Raw genomic sequence first — 25,790 nt, 5'->3', positions numbered from 1 at the left:
GTGTCGTCGCCATTTTGTCGGAAAATTACACCAACAGAATATGACAAATGTCAATAGGTATATGAGAGCGCAATAAAATAGTCAATAATCGCGAATAAGTAAAAAGTAGTGAAAAGCTGAAAAGGGCGCCAGCAGTCCATTTGAGTCCATCAGGGGGGGGGGGTATCCGCCCCTGACTGTATATATGGACGCTCCGCCACTAAGTAAGGGGATGTTGGAGAACTGGCTGAAATGAGGCAAGTCATTGGCCTAAGACGAAGTTGTGTTACGCTTACCGGTACTCACACTCACTGCTTCCACTTTTCACGGGGCGTGAAGACGCGGTTGGGGTGACAATATGTGGTCTATAGCCAGGGGACGGGCCGAGGGTCCCCCAGCAATTACTAAAATTATTACACCAATATAGTATACGTGTGCATCGGACAGATCGACAAGTATGCATTGAAAAATGGGCAGATGCACGTTTCGGAGCCTTGGTAAATATTGGGGGGGCTTATCATGCATTTGCCCCCTCAACTTTTTCATTGGGGGGGCTGAGCCCCCCCAAGCCCCCCGGTTCCGCCGCCACTGAAAAGAAGCCTAATGTTTCTGGTGAATGTCAAAGGTCATTTGGGGTCAACAGAGGTCAAATTGTGAAAAACTTGTAAACATGATATCTCAATATTGGAAGCTTGGGCAGATCTCATACTTGGTATGAAGGTGTATAAGATTGAGTAAAAGAAGCCTGTTGATTTTGGTGGAGGTAAAAGGAGGTAAAAAAGACATTTTGAAGTCAACAAATGACAACCATTTACTTCACTCCCCTCTTACCTGTCTCTCTACGCTATAATGCACCTTCCTAAACATAATATTGCAAGGGAAGCTTGGACAGTTAGCATGTTTGGTATGTAATTGTACCACATTGAGTACAAGAAGCCTAACGTTGTGGTCGGAGGTCCATGGCTTTGAGTTCACCAGGAATCAAATTGTGAAAACCATGTTTTAGACAATATTTCAACAAGGACAGATGTCATATGTAGTATGTTGATGTATCACATTTAGGACAAGAAGCCTGTTGTTGAGGTCAATGGTAATTTCAGGACAACCTGTGTCATTGTGAATTTATTGTTTGTCACATCACACATTGCTTTTCACTGTATTACTAAGATCGAGTATGTTGTACTTGTACTAAGCATTACGTCAAGTCAAATTCATGAACAAACCTGGTCAGGTTATATGATCGAAACCACAATGCATGTTTGCATTCTGGTCAGAATTGTTAACTAGCCATAACAGTGATACAAATCTGGTCAAACCGTAAATTTCTATGCATTTCTATGACTCAAAGTCAACTAACGAACAGGTTGTCCAAAGAGTACGAAGTAAACAGATTAACGTATTCAGGCTGTTATTTCATATCATGATTTACACACCATAATGCATCGCACAGCTGTGTAATGATGTTGCAATAAGGAGACCTTATTTTCCAGAACTGCAAGCATCGACAACAGGTTTGTATATCCCTCTCCATGAGAGCTTTCAGTTAAATGCATGAAAGTAGGCCAAAACGACGTATAGTAATATTACGTGTACATACGACTCTGTGGTAGTGTGAAGCTAGGTCGAGTTTGTGTAGGAACTAGTTCTGCGATTGCATCACAGGTTTTCATTCAATTGCCATTGTATTGTGGAGGAAATCCATATTTGAATCTCAAAATCTGACGTTTAGCTCTTTCAACTCATGATCAGTCTGGAAGGGTAAGATTGGAAGTTCTCAAGAGCCTTCTATTTCTATTCTGCAAAACAAGTGATGAACCAAACTTCACAAATTATAGAAAGTGTCCTATGAATGCGGTGACCCTTCAAGAAAAGGATTTCTGAATGGAAAGCATGTGGTCAGGAATCCGTTACTCTGACGCGAAATTCAGTAGCCTATGGCTACACGTTTACATAGACAGCTAGGCCTAGATTGTGTTGTTTAATGGTAGGGAGGTTCTGTAAGAGATGGTTCTAAACAGGTGTTGTGAAAGTGAATGAATCTTAGATTATGCCAAATATTTTGAGGCTGTGTGTCGGGCACAGTTAGCTGAAACAGCTCAGGAAAATGGTTGACAAAAACACACACTTGCTAATACAGTGCGGTAGTCATGATATTGCACATATTGTATATTAAATATCTAAATTTGAAAGAAAAAAAAAAAATTGTGTTCATCTTACTTCTTTGCCCTGCCATCAGCAACTTATATGGGTATTCTCATAGCTAATAAATAGTTGTACAGTAGATGACATTGTGAAGATGTATTGAATCTGATGGGTAACCGCAGAAATATTTCTGCCAATGTGGTACAATGAGGTACATCAGTTGACTGGTGTTCCTAGGTACAGTATATTATTATTAAAGCCAATTACATCTTTCTAAGTGCTATGATAATGGACTGTGTGCCTGGCTTTAGGAAACACCCAAGTTCATAGTTAGTGCACATTGCAAAATGCTGTTTTCATTTCAGCTTGCGTGCCAATAGTTATGACCCGAAATATCTCAAACTTGTCGGCCACCAGATGACTAGTTAGTGCGTGCTACTGTTTTTCATACCTTTACCAGGGGTCAAATAGTGAAAAACATGTTTTATGCAATATTTCAACAAGATGTCATATATTTAGTATTTTGATGTACATATCTATCACATTTAGTACTTGTAAGAAACCTGTTGTTTAGGGCAATGGTGATTTCAGGACAGCCTATGTCATTGTGAATTTATTATTTGTTATTAAGATCAATTATGTTGTATACCCTCACTATACATTACAATGCATATTTGCATTCTGGTTTTGATTCTGCTACTGGGCCATAGCTGGTACAGTAAGTAATTCATGTGGCATCTCGTCTTATAATGCTATGCAAAATTATGCAAAAGATGTGTAGCAATATTTGTACACAGGAACCTTTCTACTTTGTAGAGAAAAAGGTTCAATGATAAATGATTCTCTGCCTTTTCATAATGTTGTGCTTTTTCTTTCTTGTTCAGAATATTGTAAAGCACTAACTGGCTGCTGTCTCTGCTGAATTCAACACATGTGTGATTCGAGGCCTTTAATTGGGATGGAGCAGTCTTCACTTTTCAAGTCTGTTACATTTTTACATTTTCAAACCCAGAAATTGGCTGACTGGCTGAACAAAGTGGAATAACTTCAAGAGAGGATTTGCTGGACATTACACCTCATTGTAGAAAACTATTTTGCAGTTTTAAGTATTTTTTTTCCCCCATTTGTTTTTCCTTTTTTGTTGTTGGTAGGAGTTACCGGTAATTTCAGTAGCTCAGTCATGTTAGCTGACCAGTAAAACTAGAATCACAAATGTATCCAGAACTGGCTCTCCTGCTACCCTTCGTCTTTCTCGGTAAAATGAAGACCAAAACGAGGCTGATATGCGTGGGCGTTACGTTCATAACCGCCGCGGTCCTGTTGGGTTTTCACATAGGTCGGATCTCGGTGCAACGCGAAATGAAGCCCTACGAATGGAGGGAACTCTCTAGGCCCTCAGACCTCTCGGACGGTCGACGGCGTCAATCTAGTAATCGGTCTGCCAAGAAAGCTGAGGTGGAGCCAGATTATCTGCAGGTGATCGAGGAGTTAGACATTAAAGCTAAAATCCTCCAGGAAGCCAACGAAGTACTCGCGAAGAGGGGGATGGGAGAGGGCCAGTTACAAGAGAGGGAGGTATTGAACAATGGCAACCAAAAAGTTGAAGAAGGAAGGAACTTTCCCAAACCCATCACTCTGAAACCAAGACACAAAGCTCAAGACAATCATCAACAGGTATGTTATTAAAGGCATTGAAGGCTCGCCCCAAACCGCGTGCGGCCATCTGAAAAAGTTAACTTTCTGTTGCTTGCAAGTGAAGTTTTCTTCTTGTCGCTACAAAATGCAGATAGTAATGAAACATGATACCTTAATTGTTATCTTTAGCTGGACCTGAGATGTCCATCGTTGTATCGTTTGTATACTGTGCTGTGGGTATTGACCGCAGCTGTATGTACTGACTGTACACTAGTGTCTATTATTACCGATTATTATTTAACTCGAGAGGTCTTACTTTTGTAAAACTTTTAAGTTTAATATATATGTTAACTCAATCAAATCAAAAGGAGTTTAAACCCTGGTCGACCTCGCGAGAGGTCCTACGGGGGATAAGAAGTTTGTTTTTATAGAATAGACACTTTTTTTTTTTCTCCTTCTTGTTAACCAGTCCATATGAGGGACTTTACATAGCACGGTAAGTTTTGCACATTTCTCTGTGTGCAAAATCAAACTTTTGGCAGTTCACAAAGTTGGCCAGCACTTTACGTCTTGTAACTTATAGAGAATATAGAACTACTGTAGGCTACACTTCAACAACCTTGATCATTTTCTGTTATTTCATTACCGTAGCAGATCATCCATGAACATTTTCTAATGGTTTGCTTCTAGGATATGCCAGTGAAATTCTCAGCTCGTGAGGCCCAACCATTGCAAAAGACCATTCCAAACCAGCCAGACAATAAAAGCCACCACCATGTAAATTCCAAGCCAGCTGATTCTCCTCCAGCCAATCAGGGAGGACCACAACATGTCAATCAAGATGAAGCAACAAATCAGAGAGAAGAGATAGCTAAGGCACACCCTCCAGCTCTGTCAGCAGCCAATCAGCAAAAGGTTGAGGCAGCCAAGGCAAATGTGAACAGACAAAATGTCCATTATGCCTTTGAACCAATCGAGATTCTTTCAGAACCCGATCCCCTCGAGGAGGTCGGTGTCGAACCTGTCGTTGATGTCTTTGGGAAGGAACTCCGATCTCATAGAGAATGGTAAATGCTCGTTTTAAAACATAAATTTTGTGAACGTCAACTCGCAAACCTCCTCCCCAGAAGTTTTTCATTTTGCTTAAAAGTTTCTAGCAGTTTTCAATAGTTCTTTCCTAGAGATTCCTTCATCTCCATATAATAGTCGGCAGTTATTTTTACGACGCTTAAGCGACCACAAATGTGGGAGAAACCCGCACGGGCCTATGAATTACAACTAACACGTCGGGTCGCTTCCAATCCAACGATTTAACTCAAATTTGGAATCTTTTCAATTTAGAAAGTTATTTCAGATGGGAAAACCGTCGATTGCTCTTGGGTAATAAACCCACCTTACTATGACCCGGCCGGGTATCAAATCCGGAACCTCCCGATTGCTAAGCCTCATTGCTTCAAATTCCACCGCCTTTTTCCACTCTGCCTCAGCACTTGCCCTTCAGCAATTATTACTTGCTTGAATATTCATGATATATTCATGATATATATATTGCTTGAATATTCATGATATATATATTCATGAATAATCTTGAATATTCATGAATAATGATGAATCATCTCAGTATTTGCTAAATGATCTGAGAGTGGCAGTAAAATGCTTATTGAAAAATCTGAGCATGAGTGATTATTAAAGATCTGAATTTCTAGAAAATATTTGAGGCAATCCTGATTATCTTTAACAATTTCCTGTTAAAGAGAAACAAGAAAGGTGGTGTATTCTTGTACTAAGTTAGTTTAGTTTAGTAGAAAAAAAAGGATCAGGAGGGACACGCAAGTCCCCATCAAGGAGAGAAAAAAAACTGAAGACACAAACACTCAGACCCGATAACAATGCTTAAAGTGCTTGTCCAAAGCATTCTTAAACCCATTCACACTATTTGAAAGTACAACTTTCGTAGACAAACCGTTCCACTCATTCACAACCCTATTAGAAAAAGAGTTATGCCGAATATTAATCCTTCTTTGTGACTATTGGAGTTTAAGACAATGACCTCTGGTACAACTACTCGTACTAAGTACTGTATCCTTTGAGATGTATGTTAGGTACCAAGCTGCCATGTGTACTTGTCAAGAATCTCATAACAGGGTTTAACTTCATAACCAGAATTACTGTGAAAACACAAAAAATTAAGAGAAGAAGAATTGTGAACACTGCAGTATGCAACGTATACTGTATACAAAACAGAAGATGAAATGTAGATAAATATCACATAGTGTGGTGACATAAAAAAATTCCAAACACTAAAAACAAGAAAAAAAGTTAAAAAAAATATTTGCTTTATTCTTCAGTCTCTCATTGCACAGAAGTACTGTGTAATGCTTTAAGCATGTTATTTGTATGTCATCAGTCATTAGCTAATATGACTATATTAATTAAAATTAATATTAATTAACACGTCTAATTACTCTTCCACAGATGTGGGCATCAATTGTATACTTAGTATCATTCATGCTATTTCTATAATAGCTCTCACCCGGTTGGGACAATCTTCCGCTAGACTGTACTCTCATGTCCTGCTTCAGAGCACTCGTAGTGTCGGCATGAGCACTGAGCAGTACGATTATCATGTTTCTATCAGATAAAAGGTTAGGAACTGTTTGTACTGTTAGTACCAGTGCTTTGAAGCATGATATAAAAGGACAGTTTAGAGAGGTATAAGCATTGGAATCAGATAAAGGTTAGGAACTGTTTGTACTGTCAGTACCAGTGCTTTGAAGCATGATATGAGAGGACAGTATAGAGAGGTATTTAGCATTAGAATCAGATTAAGGTTAGGAATAGGAACTGTTCGTAATGTCAGTACGAGTGCTTCGAAGCATGTTGTGAGAGGACAGTATACAGTGGTATTAGCATTAGAACCAGATAGAGGTTAGGAACTGTTTGTACTGTCAGTAAGAGTGCTTTTAAAGCATGACATGGGCAGACAGTATATAGGGGTATTATCTTTAGAATCAGATAAATGTTCGAAACTGTTTGTAAGTACTGTCAGTTCTCATGCTTTGAAGCATGATATGAAATTGTCCCAACTGGCTGTTGTCATTGTAGCATACTGTACTTTACTTACGACCCGAAAAATCGATAGAATTGCCGAAATAAACAGCATTTCTCAGCACATTTAAAATAAATCTGGAACATGTTGTGACTTAAGTTTCCCTGGAGCATAATAAACCTTGCCATTTCTATGTTCCGGAGGAGATGTAATGAGCATGTTTTGTGAGAGGAAGCTCTTTTTACAACGCGTCGATTGTTTTTGATGTCCCTGCAGCATTCATCTCTCGGTGGTCGTCTGCGGTGACAGGACGGAGGAGACCTTGATCATGTTAAAGTCAGCAGCCGTCCTCACCAAGACTTGTCTCGTCTTTCACATTTTCGCGGAGGAGGAATTACAAGAGGGAATAAGAGACCTGGTGAGATTTTTTTTTTCAAAATATTCAAAATATGTCTCAATTTACAAGATTTGGCAATCAGAGTTTGCGGAATGATGAATAATAACGGTACCTGCCATTGTTTATTTTATTTTATTTTTTTCTTTGGGGGGTGGGCGTAAGTCATTTCTTTAACTCTTTCAAAAGTGGAACTGATTTTTTCATGAAAAAAAAAGGAAAAGGGGGTGAGGGACTGATGGATTGTGAATATTGACTTACTTATGAGAATTGGTTAACCTACTGTACTCACGCTGGGCCAGGGTGGCATCCACCTAGCTAGCCATCCAGGAAATCACATCAATTTGTTTGGGATTAAAATAAGAGTTAAGGTTCATGGAAGTCAGTAAGTAGTCGGTAAGATGTCTGGTTGGCCGATCCATGTTTACTGTTTTTTTTTAAAGCAGTTAACCTATTCATGTACTGTTACTTTGTGCTACTGATGTATGTATACAAATGCTGTATGACTATAATGACTATACTGTATATACTGTATACTGTATATGACTATACTAGACTAGACTAGACTATATATACTACATGACTATATATACTACATGACTATATATACTATATGACTATACTGTATATACTGTATACTGTATATGACTATACTAGACTAGACTAGACTATATATACTACATGACTATATATACTACATGACTATATATACTATATGACTATACTGTATATACTGTATACTCTATATGACTAGACTAGACTATATATACTATATGACTATATATACTATATGACTATACTGTATATACTGTATATGACTAGACTAGACTAAACTAGACTAGACTATATATACTATATGACTATATATACTATATATACTATATGACTATACTGTATATACTGTTTACTGTATATGACTAGACTAGACTAGACTATATATACTATATGACTTTATATACTATATGACTATAATGACTATAATGACTGTACTTGATATCATGTGTCTCTGTCGTTTCAGTTAAACAGTTGGCCCGAGTCCTTCAAGGGGCGTGTCACAGAGTATGTCTACCCGATCACGTTCCCATCGGGAGAGAACAAGGACGAGTGGAAGAAGGTGTTTAAGTTGTGCGCTACTCAGAGATTATTCTTACCGGTGAGTCAGAGGTGCCCAGAGCCAGATCGGGTGGGTCTCTGAGTTAGTTACGTCACTGTTTCGTATTTCAATGTTAAATTTGTCTTATTTTTTATCTCAATACATTACATGTATAGAGATATTGTAACAGTAAGTGGGACTTTCTCTTCTCTTAAAAAATTTTTCAGCGTCTTCAAACAAAGTTCTTTTTCTCTGGAATTTCCAGAGCAAGAATATATCATATAGACCAACAAAAGTTACTATTTTTTATTCCAGAATTGTATCTCATTCTGTGACTTTTTCACCGATTTATGTCCAAATCGGGCCAATTTGGACTGAAAACACACTTTGTCAGACCTGTTTTGCACACGCTCCAAAACTTATGTTTTATGAAAGAGAGTAGAATAGAACTGTCTTTCAACAGTGGTATCGTCTAAAGTAGGGTCCTATGTATTATATATTTTATTAACATTTTAAACTTTCATTTGTTGTTTACAGGTAGGTATTAATAAGAATTTTACTACCTGTATATGACATTTAATGGCTTATATTTGCTTTATTTGATGTTTAAATGATTTTTCTTTCTTAAAACAACACTGAGCTGCCGCCCCTACTTTTAGTAAAAAGGTCCGTTTTTGATGATTAAGCCCCGCCCCCAAGTCTGTTTTGTAGCAGATTGGCTATGACTCATAACAGCTACATGTTAGATATACGAAAATGGCTACCCTCGCGAACAATTTTCTGTTCTGTAGTTAGGTACGCGAGGTGTTAGTGTATTGCATGCTAATTACATTCTGTACTGCTGAATTCTACGTAGGCTAGTGCATTTAATTTAATTAGGCCTTCGTTTTTGTAACATCCATTTAAGGATAGTACTGGTGTTCAGGTAGCTTTTCAGAGCAAGGGCCATGATAAGTTTGTTTGATTGCCCTTCATGTATTTTGTATAATTACGTATACACATTCTTGTATTTCTGAAGGCTACTTACTGTAGGCCTAGTGCAATATATATATAGGCCTAGGCCCCTAGGCCTATTAGGCTTTCAGTGATAGCCACATTAGCATTGTACTGGTGTTCAGACAGCTTTTCCTAGGAAGGACCAGGGTAAGTTTGTTTGATGGGTATGTATAAAAGAGGAGCCGGCCATAGCATCACAACTTTGATAAGACTATAAAAATTGTATAAGGTTATGTTTTATTTATAAGGATATAAGATGTATAAGGTTATAAGAAGTATGTTTAGCTTTCTTTTGAACCTGTAATGTTTGACATCAAATGTACAAAGAATTAAAATAAAATAACAAAATGGAGAGGAACTGAGGTGGCTATTAGGGGAAGAGGAGGCCACCTATCACTTGCATATAAAACCTTGTAATCTTCTTTTACATTATTTTTTCCAAGTCATAAATCCATGAAATCTTCATGTCCAAAAAATTGAGATGGAAAAACGTGGGTTGTTTTGATATCTAGAAGTGAACACAGTTTTGATGGTAGTCACCACTACAGTCTTCAGTAACATACAGTAGGTCAATAGGCCTAGCTCTCAAGGCAGGCATCAAGAATATGGTCGAGTTGTTCGCCTCTTCTAATTTGGCTGTTGTCATTGACGTCAAACTATATGACCAAAAAGTCCAACAGAGACTGACCTAAGATGAAGGATACCACATAAAAAACAAGTTCTTAAATATTCTATGACATTACTAAACCTTGCAACGTCGTTCTTTCGACTAACAGGCAATGAGCGCTAAAGGCAAGACTAGCAGGATAAAGTGTAACCTGCAGAGACTATTCGTGGCAAAGTAGCAAAAATGCAAGTTATGTATTTGTTGTACCATGATTGATATTGATAATTGTAGAGACAGAGCAAAGATTTGAAATTAGGAATCAAAATTAAAACTTCCAGTATTGAGATACTGCATCATTGATGCTCTTGTTTGGTTATGTAAGTGAGAATGCACTTTACTTTATCAAAAATAAACTCCGATGCCCCACTGTACTTTCCCAGGCACTCTAACCGACCCCGGTCCCCAGGGTTGTTGCTGGCTGACCCCTCCGGGCTTCTCGTCATGCCTGCAGTTTGATCAAAGTTATATTCATTCATTTATTTATCGACTTTGATTTTGAAAATCTTCAAAGCAAGGAGACTGTCAGGAGGCAAAATATGCCTTTTTTTATAATATTTAAAATGTTATGTTTACTTCATACAGTCTGTTTGAAAGAAAAAAAACTTACTGCATGCTTCAGTAAAAATTAACAAATGTTCCTTAACAGTAGAATCAAACTTGTACTGTTGCAATGAGCCAAAAATGGGACCCCCCCCCAAAAAAAAAAAAAAAAATCAGCTTTAATCAACTTTGGTATTTCATTTTGTTAAGGGTCTGGAAACCTTATTTTTTGTTTTTTATTATATATATATATTTTTTTAATTTTTTTTTATTTATTTACTATTGGCAACTCTGGTATATTGTTTATTGTACTGTCAAGCTTAGTACGTAGCTTTTGCCCTAAACTGCTAATATTTGAATTCACATTTCAATTTATCCCCCTCTCTCTCCTTCAAAGGATCTGCTTCCGAAGGTCGATTCCCTGCTCTACATAGATACGGATATTTTATTCATCAGACCCCTGGAGAGAATTTGGCAGTTCTTCCCAAAATTTAATTCGACCCAGCTAGCCGGCCTGGCACCCGAGCACGAGGTCCCGAACATCGGTTGGTACAACCGGTTCGCGAGGCACCCGTATTACGGCAAGACCGGGCTGAACTCCGGGGTCATGCTCATGAACCTGACCCGGATGAGGGACTTCAGATGGACCAATCGAATCATACCGTTTTACAGGCAGTACAGGTACAAGATTACCTGGGGCGATCAGGATCTTATTAATGTCATCTTTTATTTCCATCCAGGTGAGAATCTAACTTCATGTAAATCAACAGTTATATAAAACAAAAATATAAAAAAAATAAATTGATTTTTAATTTTTTTTTAAAATATGTTGCTCATGTGACCTTTTTTTCATGTAGTTTCTAAGGATCAGTTGCAAAGAATGTATTATTTTTATTATTATTACTATTTAGAAATTTATGTAACTCTGTGTTGAATAGACCTGTGTGAATTTATTGATACTAAATATTCCCACAGATTCTGTTCAGCGTGGGTAAATGCAGACCCCTTCATTTATACAGATCGACGGATAAATTGCTGAAAAACATCAGATGCTTTCAATTTTTGACGCTTTATTTTTTTAATTTTTTTTTGTGATCAGATAAAGTCTTTGAATATCCTTGCGAGTGGAACTACAGACCAGATCACTGTATGTATGGGAATAACTGCAGACGGATCGAGACTGAGGGGATCGGCGTGATCCACGGTAATAGAGGAGTCTATCACAACGAGAAGCAGTTGCCCTTCAGATCGATTTACGAAGCGTTCCGGGATGTAAGTTTCATCTTTTGTTAGGTCCTGGTCGATCAATTTTCAACAAACAAACCGAGAAAGAAAGAAAGAAAGAATGCAGGAAAGATACTGCTACAGCGTGTCATGTTTTGGTGTTCAAGGCTCACGAAAAATATGAAATGAAATGAAGTTAAGCATACATTTAGCAAAGAGTTACGACTGTGGTGCTTAGCAACTGTAGCCTAACATTAGTTCAGCATTAGTGTGTAGGCTTCATGGTAAGCTGCAAGATTATGTTTTGGTCTTGAAAAGGTCATGGAGTTTTCAATTATATTTGTTTTAATATCGTGGGAACCGTGGCCAAGAAGAATCTATATTTTTGAAGTCATCGTTTTGTGAGTTTCCACTCAGTGACTGTTACCAGGGGCTTCGGAAGCTATTTGGGATTGGTACGGCAGATCAGAGTGTGGCCATCTATCATAATTATTGGGGGGACGTTTGGTAGGTCAAACCATGGAGCTATAATAGCTCCATGATCAAACTCAACCACGGTGGCGCGTAGCGTAAAGGAGAAAATTTTGAAAAAAAAATGCATCCCAGATTGCAGGAAACGGCACTTCCCGAGCTTGAAAACAAGACCCCTGCCATGCCAGAGTTGTCACATTTAGCCTACTTGCCGTCATCATTATTGAAAATTATTGAAAAATATACCTCCCAGATTGTTTTTTGCCATTTTTTTCTTAGTACTATTTTTTTTAAATCTTTTTTCTTTTGTGCCGTGAATATTGCCCCTGGTTACATCCTATTTCTTTTCTCCCTTTTAACAGTTTCAACTGGGAGCGGCGATATCGACAGGTCTGGTACAACCCTTGAAGGAGAAGTGGACGCATTCCAACCTCATGAATATGTATTGCACAAAAGCCCTACGGAAACCGATACTTTCGACGCTAGCCAGGTACACTTAAATCGGTTTCATGATATTTCGCCGGGCAATGATTAAAAGCTTACCTAAACTTTCATTATAGATCATGTAATATCTCAAAGTAAAGCATTCCTCTTTATTTATTTATTTAGTTTGTTTTCTGTTACTAGTAAAACTGTCATAGATATTGTTGGTTTATAATGGAAGAAACAAGTCTAGCCAATATATATATATATATATATATATATATACATTGATCTCCCCAAATGTGTTTAGATTGGTTGAATAAGTGTACCATGTGTATTCCTTTGTTTATAAAGTTACATTTTAAGTTTAAATTGAGTCTTTTCTTACAGTACCTCTGAGGAGGTATAAGAGCCATATCACAAAGTAAAATAGGCTAGTCAATTTACTTATTAAACACCACCACCCCCCCACCCACACCCCCACCCCCACCCCACCCCCAAAAAAGATGGAAAGAAAAGATCAAAACAGTTGTTGGCCTTGCCCTATGCAAAAGTAGCAACAAAAAATTAATAATTAGTAATAATAATAATAATCAGAAGTTGAAAAGCTTTGACAGTTTCACCAAAGATGAAACTTAGTCAAAAGCAAAACATTGTTTTTCAGTTTTTGGTGATGGCCTTTCGCTTCATGCCTGCAGGGAGTGTACCTTGTTGCGTGGCTTTTTCGATATGCTTGTTGTGTTGAGAGCAATTTTTTTTTGTAGTGTGTCCTTTCAACACTGTCGATAATGCTTTCACCAAGTGTACTTAATCGTTTGATATTTCGGTTAAAAAACAAGATCGTTTAATTTATTTTGAAGATTTGAGTTTTCAAAGCAGCTTTGTCAGTTTAAAATGACAGTTCCTTTCTTCTTTGTTTTGTGTACTATTTGTTTGCTGTATGTTTACTGACCTTCCACAACAGTCAATACATAGGGATTTAAGTAACATTTTTTTTTACATAAAAAAAAAAAAAAAAATTTTTTTTTATATGGGACGGACAGGACTGTGATTCTGTGAATGTGTTCCTCTATCACCAGCCAAATATTTTCTCTAGATTATCCTTTTTAAAGATATCAAAATTAAAGCTGAAGGTTGACAGTGTTGTTTTGAGGCCAGGCGCCCCTCCCCCCCCCTCCCTCACGCAACTTTACAATACTGAAAGCCCTGGTCATTGGTAACTTGTCACACCCACTCACCAAAAGTGTGCACAATTCAAACAATCCCTCCTGCCCACAACTATATTTACAAAGTTACCTCAGAAGGTCCCCATTTATACACCTGAGTGAAGAGAGGGCAATTAAGATCACAAGTCCACACACTGCCTTAACCGCTTGACCCCAATGCCCTCTGTAACTCGGGTGTAACTTAGAGTGTGCCTAATCACTGTACTGTACTTGACACTTTGTTTAACACAATATACTGAGGTAATTTTGTACAAGTATGCCAGTATATATATATATATATATATATATATATATATATATATATATACACAATCTGAAAAGGTTTATCGGCTGCAGGATGAATCTCGAGAAAAATGAGCTTAAAAATCTGTATGAAATTTAAAGAATCTTAAAATTCTGAGTAGATTTTGGTAAATTTACAAAAATTCACTATAATTGTGTAGTGTTATAAATGCTTGAATTTATAGTGTCGACTTTCAATATAAAGTAAGTACAAATTTAAGGTTAAAATTCTCCAGTAATGTATTTGGCATTGTGAATAACACTGACCCAGTATCAAAAGTTTGTCTGCCCGGGTTGCAAAGTGTTTGAGAACTAAAAAAAAAAAAAACACTTTCATTTGGAGAAAAGGTCTTGAAGTCTTAGTTCAGCAAATTATACCGATTCGATTAAGAGAAGCACTCGGAAGGTTTTTGTCGGTAAAATTGTCAAGGAGACCATTTCTCTACTAGTAAATTCTTTCGATTTGTAAAATATTCTGTAAATGTGACAGTTACGGTACAAACAAGTGCACAACATTTTCAATTTTTACTTAACTTAGAGATTTAACGAATGACACATGATGCTGATTCCTTAATATCGGTCGGATGGGAAATCTTATCAGTAAATTAGGATTTTTCAAATATCTGTTTTAAGTCTATCATTGTTGCAAAGTTTTAATTTTTCTGCTACACAGATGCAAGAACACAAAGTATGTATTTAATCATGTCAGAGCTATTTTTGGCTAGAGTTTAGGGAAAGAAACATTGTATCCAAACCTTTTGTATCATTTAACAATCAACATCTTCTTATAAATAGGATGATTCAAAATCAAAATTTGTACATAATATTAACAGAAAAATAGTGAGATATAAGGTTAAAATCATAATTAGCAAATTTATGTCTTTTGTTGGTGATAATTATCAAATAAGCTATTTAACAGTTTTTTTGTGCAACATTCAGGGTTTGGGAATAGAGAGATAGTAGTATAGGTCGTGTGAAAAGTCAAATATTTATTGGGGGCAGTCGGGGGAGATGGTTGACGTATTTGTGACTTCCACTCGACAAGTTGTAATATATTATATCATTAAATAAATTACCAAAAACTGCCAGAAATTACCAAAAACAACATTACGTTAAAAAACAAAGGATGTTTCTATTGTTTTAGGCCAATCTCATTGTCTGTTTATTCCTTTCTGTTTATAGCTCATTTCCTTGTTTAGTGTTTTTTTCGCTGTTGTTATCCTTTAGCTTTTAGGATCCTAACACATTCTGTAGTCTGTGTTTATTCAGTTGATAGTTTCATTTGGGATAATTTCCATATTAAATCAGTCTTCTGTTCAGACAATATATATATATTTTTTCTCTCCAAATGTCGATGGCCACCTTGCACCGTGATCCCGTTTGTCGTTTATTTAGTGGATCGTGCTGATCCCAGTGATCCGTATACACAACACGTGTGCTCAAAAATATATAAAATTCTAGATTCCGTTCAAATGAAGTGTAGCTAATTTCTATGTGCCTACTGTATGTCATATATCTCTATAATATATAAACCGCTAGTTGTGATTCGCACAGTTTTTCAGGAGAACTTTGTCCTATTATTGTTGTCTTGTGTAAATCAGGGGTTCTCAAAGTTTGTATATATATATGAGGGTAAGAGGTGGAAGGGGGTGTGGGGGGGGGAGAATCGAGCAAATGGACCAGACCAGGCAGAATCAAAATGTTACTACACCACCCAGATTGAGTAATTTGTAGGTTGCTAGGATGGTAGGGTGTTCAATACTAAGGCCACATTAAGACATGTAACCAATTAGTGCAGGATTGTGCACCATTGTTTTTTTTTATGGGACAGTGGGCCGGATTAGGCCTGCAGGTCCCCCCATGTGAGGACTGTTGATGCACAACCATATAAAATGAAACTAAATTTGTTCTACTCATTCTTTTGACCAACTGGTCAAATTCTGGCTAGAAAGCAGATAGCAATAAGTGAAGAAGTAATATGTTATTACTGAGAAATATGTTGGAAAATTTGCCTTTCTCAAAACATTTTTTATATTTTTATGGATGAATGTGATTAATAAAAGTTGAGATAAAAATGGATTTAAGAAGGTTGGGTGGTAGAGGGTGTTAGTGAGGTAGGTAGGTAGGTAGGTAGGGGTAGAACTCCTAGGGGTGGAACTCCTGGGGTGGAAATCCTAGAAATAGAAGTACACTCCTGCAATGAGTTCTTGGTGTAATTTTTTAAGCCGTTTCAAACAAATTGGATGTCCAGGTTTTGTACAGTGTTTGCGTCTATCTGTTTTTCCGTGCATAGTAAATATAAAATAAAATAAAAACGACACATTCTCAAATTCATTTGAAAGACGTAAGGGGCTGAAACATTATACTGCATTGAACATATATATTCACAGGGTGAACTACTCTAAGCATCAAAAATACCTTGAATATATAGATATATATGATGTACTTAAGTTTGAGTTTAATATATCTAGTAGTATCCTAATTTTTTTAACTTGAACGTCAATAGTTTTGCAGACGACCAGTTTTACAATCTTCTGAAAAATATTCAAAATCGTTTTATGATCATGGCCGACACCAGTCGTGGTCTACGACCAGTTTATCATCGCATTCCCACGTAGGCCACTTCACACCCGAATTTTTTTTTTAGGCTAATGTATAGTATCATTGTACGGTGGTAGGTGGTGACATTCTTCTCAGGTACGCAGTGCCAAAGTAGATCGCTCACCCGAACATTAACCGTGAACATGCATACATAGCGTCCATTTCATTTCACATTTCGTCTGTGATAAAAGTCGCTTGACGTGACTCTGTCAAAAGTATGGTCTCAGATCTGATCTTTTCCGTGACTTTTACTCTTGGCATCCTAATGTTGCTATTTAAAGAAGATGCCATTTGTTTGCAAAGTTATAGTTTGAACTTTGAACTGACTTACGGTGTAGGAGGAGTTTGCGACACACTGGGTGGGGTTCACAGTGGATCAATTCGTTGATTCTCTCCATATTCGGCGACTTGTCTTAGAAATTGTACCACACAGCCATATCCTGTGTTTGCCATTTGTAACGTACCCAGGATGCACATGTAGTAGTTAAAAGTGAATTTCTCATTGATTAACACACATGACATGATACGGTACTGTATATAAACGTATCGGATTCACTTTCACAAATAATATCATATATGTTTTTCTTTTTTTTTCCACGTTTTATTTAAATTTTATAGTAGTATATATTTCTTTTGAATTTTTTTTTATGATATAGTTGTATACATATATCCAGATAATCATTATACAGATAAAGATTTCATATATTTGACATGAAAGGTTGCAAAAGTCTAGTGGTATTGTTATGTTTAACTGACCGGTCTTTAACCAGTTAAAGCAGCATTTTGCGTCCTTTTCTATGGTTTTTCTGCCATAACGACAAAACAAAACTAGCTAATCTGTTCAAATCTTACTTCAAATGGTGGCATAAAAGTCGAAAAATTTACAACTTTGTTTTTCTCCAAGATATTTTCCGTTGGGATCCAAATAAACCTCGCCCATAATATGAATATTTGAAAGCTACAAACGTCATTGACCAATATGTAATACAACACCATGAGTGATTTGTGTAGGTTGTCTATGGCAGTCATACCAGGGAGCTGTTAGAGTCCAGCTCGCTGGTTGTACACAGTAACCAACTCGACGTTTTGAATCTCTTTTGAGCAACGACTCATAACTATACCTGCATCTCTGATTGGTTGAATTCAAACTAGTGGGTTGGGGGAACTGTGTGCGATTAATATTAAATGTGTAATTTGCCAGACGACACTTTTCTCATTATCTGCAAATGTCCTTAATTTACTCGCCAATTAAGGCTATGGGCAGGGAAAAAACTTGGCTTATATCTTAGTTTGCTGTTTTGTGATTGATATATGTAAAAAAACTTGTTGGTTGCAAAAATATGGAAATTGGTGACAAAACGCGAAATGCTGCTTTAAAGACATGGTCCTATTCACTGACTGTCACAGGTAGGGGATTTATAAATATTTAGCAGGTTGATTTATTGTCCTTCATTTATAATAGTAATCATGTGAAGCATTTATTTGATTATTGATCAAGTGGTCATGTGACTATCCACCAAGCCATTAAGCGATTATTGACCAAACAGTTATGTAATTATTGACCAAAGGGTTATGCAATTATTGACTAAGCGGTTATGTGGCTATTGACAAAGCGGTTATGCGGTTATTGACCAAGCAGTTATGTGATTATTGACCTAGCGGTTGTGACATGCTTCATGAACTAAGTAACTGTTTTTTTGGTCAATAGGGAAAAATGCTCAGAATTCATGAATTTTTTTAGAAAATTTAAAATGAGATTAAATCTCTGATTATGATGAAAAAGGAATGTTTTTTGGAGTGGTTTAGTTTTTTTTTAACCATCATGGAATCAGTAAAGAATAGCTTGTGATTGCTGGTGAAGGTTTGTAGGAAAGGATCACTGTCTGGGAAAAGTTGGTTTTACAGGGTATTTTTTGAGCCTCTAAAAGTGTAACTACAGCAATTACTATAAACAAGGTTCACTTTGCATTTTTCTCATCTATAATTTATAAACTCTTCCCGATAAATATAAAGAAACTATCGTTGCATAGCTACCAGGTTGCTTGCATGTATGATTAAAATTTTGATGTTTTACTTGTGCTTTGGTTGAAAACTATATTTTGTATGGATGTATTGGCTGTGCTGTCATAGTATTAAAACATGGCTCTGTAATATTTTATTCAGGGATCTAAGGTGGGTTGTTGGTTGTATAATTAGTTTTCACTGTTCCTTGTTTGTATTGTAATTTTTGGGATTCTTCTGGCATAGAAATTTTACAAAGTGAAAGGTATCTGTCCCAAATTGGAAGAATTTCAACTGTTTATGTATGTGAACCATTTAAGGCCTACAGTGGATCTGTACCCATATTCTTGCATAATTGTCTGTACCCTGTACTGGTACTCACTATTTGGTACTCAGTAATGGTGCACTCCTTTATGGATCTGTACTGGTATTCTCACAGAATAATTACCTGTACTCTGTACTGGTACTGTATGCAGTATTGGTACTCCCCTCTATGTATCTGTACTGGTATTCTAACATAGTAATTGCCTGTACCCACTACTAGTACTCAGTACTGGTAGTAATGGTACTCCCCTTTATGGATCTGTACTGGTATTCTAACATAGTAGTTGCCTGTACCCACTACTGGTACTCAGTACTGTATGCAGTATTGGTACTCCCCTCTATGTATCTGTACTGGTATTCTAACATAGTAGTTGCCTGTACCCACTACTGGTACTCAGTACTGTATGCAGTATTGGTACTCCCTTCTATGGATCTGCACTGGTATTCTAACATAGTAGTTGCCTGTACCCACTATTGGTACTCAGTACTGTATGCAGTATTGGTACTCCCCTCTATGGATCTGCACTGGTATTCTAACATAGTAGTTGCCTGTACCCACTACTGGTACTCAGTACTGTATGCAGTATTGGTATTCCCCTTTATGGATCTGCACTGGTATTCTAACATAGTAGTTGCCTGTACCCACTACTGGTACTCAGTACTGTATGCAGTATTGGTATTCCCCTTTATGGATCTGCACTGGTATTCTAACATAGTAGTTGCCTGTACCCACTACTGGTACTCAGTACTGTATGCAGTATTGGTATTCCCCTTTATGGATCTGAACTGGTATTCTAACATAGTAGTTGCCTGTACTCAGAGGTTCTGGTACTCTGTATTGTATGCAGTATTGGTACTCCCATCTATAGATCTGTTCGTAATTGTATTCTGGGCAATTTGGAAGATACTAGAGGTACAGAGTACATATTGAGTACTCGTAATCACTAATTTTATGAGCCAAGAACATGCTACAGTAGTACTCCAAAACCAGTTGAATTCTACTTGAACCCATAATCATGATATAGCAATCGTTAGTACAAGCGTGGAGCCGTTAATTAGCTCCATGGTACAAGCGTAAGAGTTATTGGTGTTGGTTGCCAACAGACTCGAAACTGGTTGTTGGTTGCTTTAGCTCAGTAACTGCTGAACTGGAAACGAGTATTGTATAGAGTAAGAATTTAAATAGTTCGACAAAAGATATATGGTGTTACTTCAAGGCCGTGTCTCTTTCCTTGTATCAAAACAAGCCATTGTGTCTGTCCAGGTTTGGTATAGAACGTTTTATTTTCTTTTGGGGTCTTCTGTTATTCTTAGAAGGGCGAAATTTGCAAAGTGTGAAAGACTGACATTCCGTCTATTTAGCAGTGTGCATCAATTCAGTCTGTGACCTTATTTGATTCGGTCGGCCAAATTTTTTCAAAGTTAATATCAACCAACTTTGGAAAAAGAAAAGATAGACAGCTGATACGGGTGTGGGGGGGGTGGGGTGAGGGGTATAACAGGGTAACGTCCATAGGCGTAGGAGGCGGCGTGCTGCAGCCCCCAACCAAACTCTTTTTGTGAAAATTCGGGCAATATGATGAGAATTTTTTGGGCACCTACTGTACTGAAAGAAATTAATTTGCAATGTGTTTTTTAATGGTTAAACTGATGTTATTATTATTATCATCATTTTTGTAACGACTTGCCCAATAATTATAACCAATGTGGGATGGTAATATCATGGCAAATGATTGTATGTTGTTGCCATGTGACGTAATAACCCATGCATGCCTACTGTATATATGAAAAAATTTGGTCATTTTTTTCGCGCAAGTCATTATAGCCCCCCAAATCAAATTGGGCTCCTACGTCTATGGTAACGTCATGTGGTTTATCGAGCTGTGGAATTTGTTAAGAATATGTTAAATTTACTTTCATAATTTTTTTTTTTTTAGTCTTCTAATGTTTGATGTGTGAGTTGCTAATTGGGATAACACCACTACTAGTACACAGAACAGTGTCAAGCATGTTAGGAATATGTGATAAGTTCGGATTTTGTACCAAGAGATTTTATTCTGTGGTGACACCTGATTAATGAGTAAATAAGAATCATTTATATACATTTTCTGATCAATATTATATCAAGAGGGAATTTAACTTTACCCAAGAGATTTTACACAGTGGTGACTGCCGATCACCGAGTTATAAAAATCATTTACATTTTCTACCGCACACCATCAGATACTAAAACATGAAGGAATTTCTTTGTTTTCGGCAGTGGTTTCTGGTGTCATAGAGTTTCACACCTTTACTTTAATTTGCAGCTGCTTACAATGGAGTCAACTTTCGTTTGATATTCAAAAGCTCACGGTAGAAATTGTAAATCTGATATTCTGAAACGTTTACAGTGTATTTGATTACGTTGCGTAATGTCATTTGGAAACCTGCAAATTTGCTCTTAAAAAATATATGGAAACTTTTTCTAGCATTAGCTTTCTACAAATCTGCTAGACCACATGTATGTAAGGATGGGTACGTGTAAAGCTGTAAAGATTCCATGCACATTACATCCATATAGTACACACGGTACATCATTATTACGTGCAGTACAAATAATACCCCATACATTCTGTACTCCATCAATACACAATGACACATTCTGTTTTCCATCAATACACAGTAAAAAATAATACCCCATACATTCTGTACCCCATCAATACACAGTGACACATTCTGTATTCCATCAATACACAATAAAAAATAATACCCCGTACATTCTGTACTTCATCAATACACAATGACACATTCTGTATTCCATCAATACACAATAAGTATAATACCCCATACATTCTGTACTCCATCAATACACAATGACAAATTCTGTATTCCATCAATACACAATAAAATAATACTCCATACATTTTGTACTCCATCAATACACAATGACAAATTCTGTATTCCATCAATACACAATAAGAATAATACCCCATACATTCTGTACTCCATAAATACACAATGACAAATTCTGTATTCCATCAATACACAATAAAATAATACCCCATACATTTTGTACTCCATCAATACACAATGACACATTCTGTATTCCATCAATACACAATAAGAATATTACCCCATACATTCTGTACTCCATCAATACACAATGACAAATTCTGTATTCCATCAATACACAATAAAATAATACCCCATACATTTTGTACTCCATCAATACACAATGACAAATTCTGTATTCCATCAATACACAATAAGAATAATACCCCATACATTATGTACTCCATCAATACACAATAACACATTCTGTTTACCATCAATACTCAATAAGAATAATACCCGATACATTCTGTACTCCATCAATACACAATGACAAATTCTGTATTCCATCAATACACAATAAAATAATACCCCATACATTCTGTACTCCATAAATACACAATGACAAATTCTGTATTCCATCAATACACAATAAAATAATACCCCATACATTTTGTACTCCATCAATACACAATGACACATTCTGTATTCCATCAATACACAATAAGAATATTACCCCATACATTCTGTACTCCATCAATACACAATGACAAATTCTGTATTCCATCAATACACAATAAAATAATACCCCATACATTTTGTACTCCATCAATACACAATGACAAATTCTGTATTCCATCAATACACAATAAGAATAATACCCCATACATTCTGTACTCCATCAATACACAATAACACATTCTGTTTACCAGCAATACTCAATAAGAATAATACCCCATACATTCTGTACTCCATCAATACACAATGACAAATTCTGTATTCCATCAATACACAATAAAATAATACCCCATACATTCTGTACTCCATCAATACACAATGACAAATTCTGTATTCCATCAATACACAATAAAATAATACCCCATACATTCTGTACTCCATCAATACACAATGACACATTCTGTATTTTATCAATACACAATAAAAATAATACCCCATACATTATGTACTCCATCAATACACAATAACACATTCTGTGTACCATCAATACTCAATAAAAGTAATACCCCATACATTCTGTACTCCATCAATACACAATGACACATTCTGTATGTTATCAATACACAATAAAAAATAATACCCCATACATTCTGTACTCCATCAATACACAGTGACACATTCTGTATGTTATCAATACACAATAAAAAATAATACCCCATACATTCTGTACTCCATCAGTACACAATGACACATTCTGTATTCCATCAATACACAATAAAAATAACAGCCCATACATTCTGTACTCCATCAATACACAATGACACATTCTGTATTCCATCAATACACAATAAAAAATAATACCCCATACATTCTGTACTCCATCAATACACAATGACACATTCTGTATTCCATCAATACACAATAAAAATAACAGCCCATACATTCTGTACTCCATCAATACACAATGACACATTCTGTATTCCATCAATACACAATAAAAGTAATACCCCATACATTCTGTACTCCATCAATACACAATGACACATTCTGTATGTTATCAATACACAATAAAAAATAATACCCCATACATTCTGTACTCCATCAATACACAATAAAAGTAATACCCAATACAGTTAGCTCAGCATTCAGCTACCAACTGAGCATTTGCCAGTCAGTTTTCCATTATTCATTTACTTATATGAATATTTCTACTTATTATAGATGAGTTTGTTGTAGCTGTGCGGTACAAAATACTTTAAAATGCAATGATCTTTCATTTTATCCTTTTTTCATTCTCAGTACTACTTTCTATTTCTGTGTCGTTTGCTTTATTTTCTTGGAAATAAAATGTCTGAATTTGAGAGTTTTCTTTATCATCTTTCCATTATAATCTGTGTCTTACATAAAATGAAATTTCCATTGAAAGATCAAGAATGGTCAAGAGAACACATTCAATTCAAAGTTGACAATATTCTCAGCTGTTAGCCCCTCTGTCCCCCTCCCTTCCTTATTCTTGAACTATTCTCAGCTGTTCCCCCTCTCCCTCCCTTCCTAATTCATTCACTATTCTCAGCTGTTCCCCTCTCCCCTCCCTTCCTAATTCGTTCACTATTCTCAGCTGTTCCCCCTCTCCCCTCCCTCCCTTATTTTTTCACTATTCTCAGCTGTTCCCCCTATCCCCTCCCTTATTCTTTCACTATTCTCAGCTGTTCCCCCTATCCCCTCCCTTATTCTTTCACTATTCTCAGCTGTTTCCCCTCTCACCTCCCTTATTCTTTCAATATTCTCAGCTGTTCCCCCTCTCTCCCCTCCCTACCTCCCTTATTCTCCTTTTGGTATGTTTTTCCCCATCTACCTGCCCTTGAGCTTCATAATGCCTACCACACCCAGCGTGCCTATACACCCCCAACTGGAGGGGAGGGAGGATGGGGGAGGGAAGGAAGTGGGATGGGAGGGAGGATGGGGGAAGGAGGATGGGGAGGGAGGATGGGGAGGGAGAATGGGGGTGAGGAGGGAGGATGTGGAGGGAGGGATGATGGGAGGAGAGGAAGGAGGATGGGGAGGGATGGAGGATTGGGGAGAGAAAGAAGGTTTGGGAGGGAGGGATGATGGGAGGAGAAGAGGGAGGATGGAGAGGGAGGATGGGGGAGAGGAGGGAGGATGGGGGAAAAAATTGGGGGAGTGGGAGGACAACGTTTCAACATGGACTGCCAAAAAGGACTGATAACATCAATAGGACTTTTTTTCTTTGTATTTTGTTGAGTCCCAAAGTTAATATATGTGAATGCTAACAGTGTTTAATAGAATATATAAACACTCCCATTACAGAAAGGCATGGTTGTCATCTTGATATTAAACAGATTTCGACTCGCCTCTGCCTTCTGATACGCCAAAACACTCCATCGAGGCAGGTAAAGTGGAAGTATTCATCACAACTGCTTCTGCTAGTTTCGGGTCGCTGATTGCTCCAGCAAACTGGCAAGATAATTTTCACATCTTGATGCCATAAAACTGACTCGGTTTTCAGAAACGTTCCATCAAACATGGGCGTCGCCTCCGTTGGTTTTCACGACCGCCTATTGGCTCAACTGACCCGTGGCGAGGATATTCTTTGTGCGGACAGCACTGTTAGCTATCTGACCCCATCCGTCAGTATTCTGGCTTGACCAAACAGAGAACTGAATAATTCATCCCTGCAGAAAAATGAGAGAGTAAAAGAAATACATGAGAGAAGGGATATTTTTTTATCAAAAATGATATATTTGACATCAATGGCCTGAGAAATGAAACCGTTTACAGCATCTACAGAATATTAAAACGGTAACAAGCATTTTTAATTCCTATAGCAGTGTATGTAAAAGTCTTGGTCAAATGTCGTGGCCAATATCACAAAGGTATTCCAGTCTTACCATTTCAGATTTTGCCTTAAGGAACCTAACCCTGACAATTGTCATAATGATATTAATAATGGACATTTATAATGCGCCGATATCCGTCAAAAATAAGACGCTCATGGCGCAGTGACACAAACAGTGTGACAGCTAAATAAAAAAACATTAAACATAATACAAGACAAAAATGCAAGCGAAAATGGGCAATATTGAACAATGAATTAAACAGTTTTCATCAGATGAGTCTTGAGAAAGCGTGTAAAAGAAGCAAGAGATGGACTGTGTTTTATATGTTCTGGAAGGCTGTTCCACAGAGAAGGGCATCAGCAGCAATAGCTCTAATTGCCCCATGATCGATTTGAG

At 37.0% G+C, this 25,790-nt stretch overlaps 2 protein-coding genes across 2 annotated transcripts in view; one reads left to right on the top strand and one right to left on the bottom strand.

Moving 5' to 3' along the window:
* Window positions 1–1,302: 1,302 nt before the first annotated feature.
* LOC139982567 (glucoside xylosyltransferase 1-like) lies at window positions 1,303–13,084 on the top strand. The gene is made up of 8 exons (XM_071995468.1): window positions 1,303–1,490; window positions 3,006–3,795; window positions 4,447–4,823; window positions 7,082–7,223; window positions 8,218–8,352; window positions 10,893–11,235; window positions 11,595–11,767; window positions 12,553–13,084. The coding sequence occupies exons 2-8, from the start codon at window positions 3,334–3,336 to the stop codon at window positions 12,688–12,690; spliced, it is 1,770 nt and encodes a 589-aa protein (XP_071851569.1). The 5' UTR covers window positions 1,303–1,490; window positions 3,006–3,333; the 3' UTR covers window positions 12,691–13,084.
* A 472-nt stretch (window positions 13,085–13,556) lies between these two features.
* Window positions 13,557–25,790, bottom strand: part of LOC139982580 (protein AATF-like) — a 28,207-nt gene continuing 15,973 nt past the window's right edge. The window contains exon 14 of the mRNA XM_071995496.1: window positions 13,557–25,229. Coding sequence (XP_071851597.1) covers window positions 25,169–25,229 — 61 coding nt within the window. The 3' untranslated portion in view covers window positions 13,557–25,168. The remainder of the gene's footprint in view (window positions 25,230–25,790) is intronic.

This window comes from Apostichopus japonicus, chromosome 16 (assembly GCF_037975245.1).
Source record: "Apostichopus japonicus isolate 1M-3 chromosome 16, ASM3797524v1, whole genome shotgun sequence".
Taxonomy (NCBI): Eukaryota; Metazoa; Echinodermata; class Holothuroidea; order Aspidochirotida; family Stichopodidae; genus Apostichopus; species Apostichopus japonicus.
Note: the sequence above shows the minus strand (reverse complement) of the source record. Positions and strands in the feature narration are given on the sequence as shown.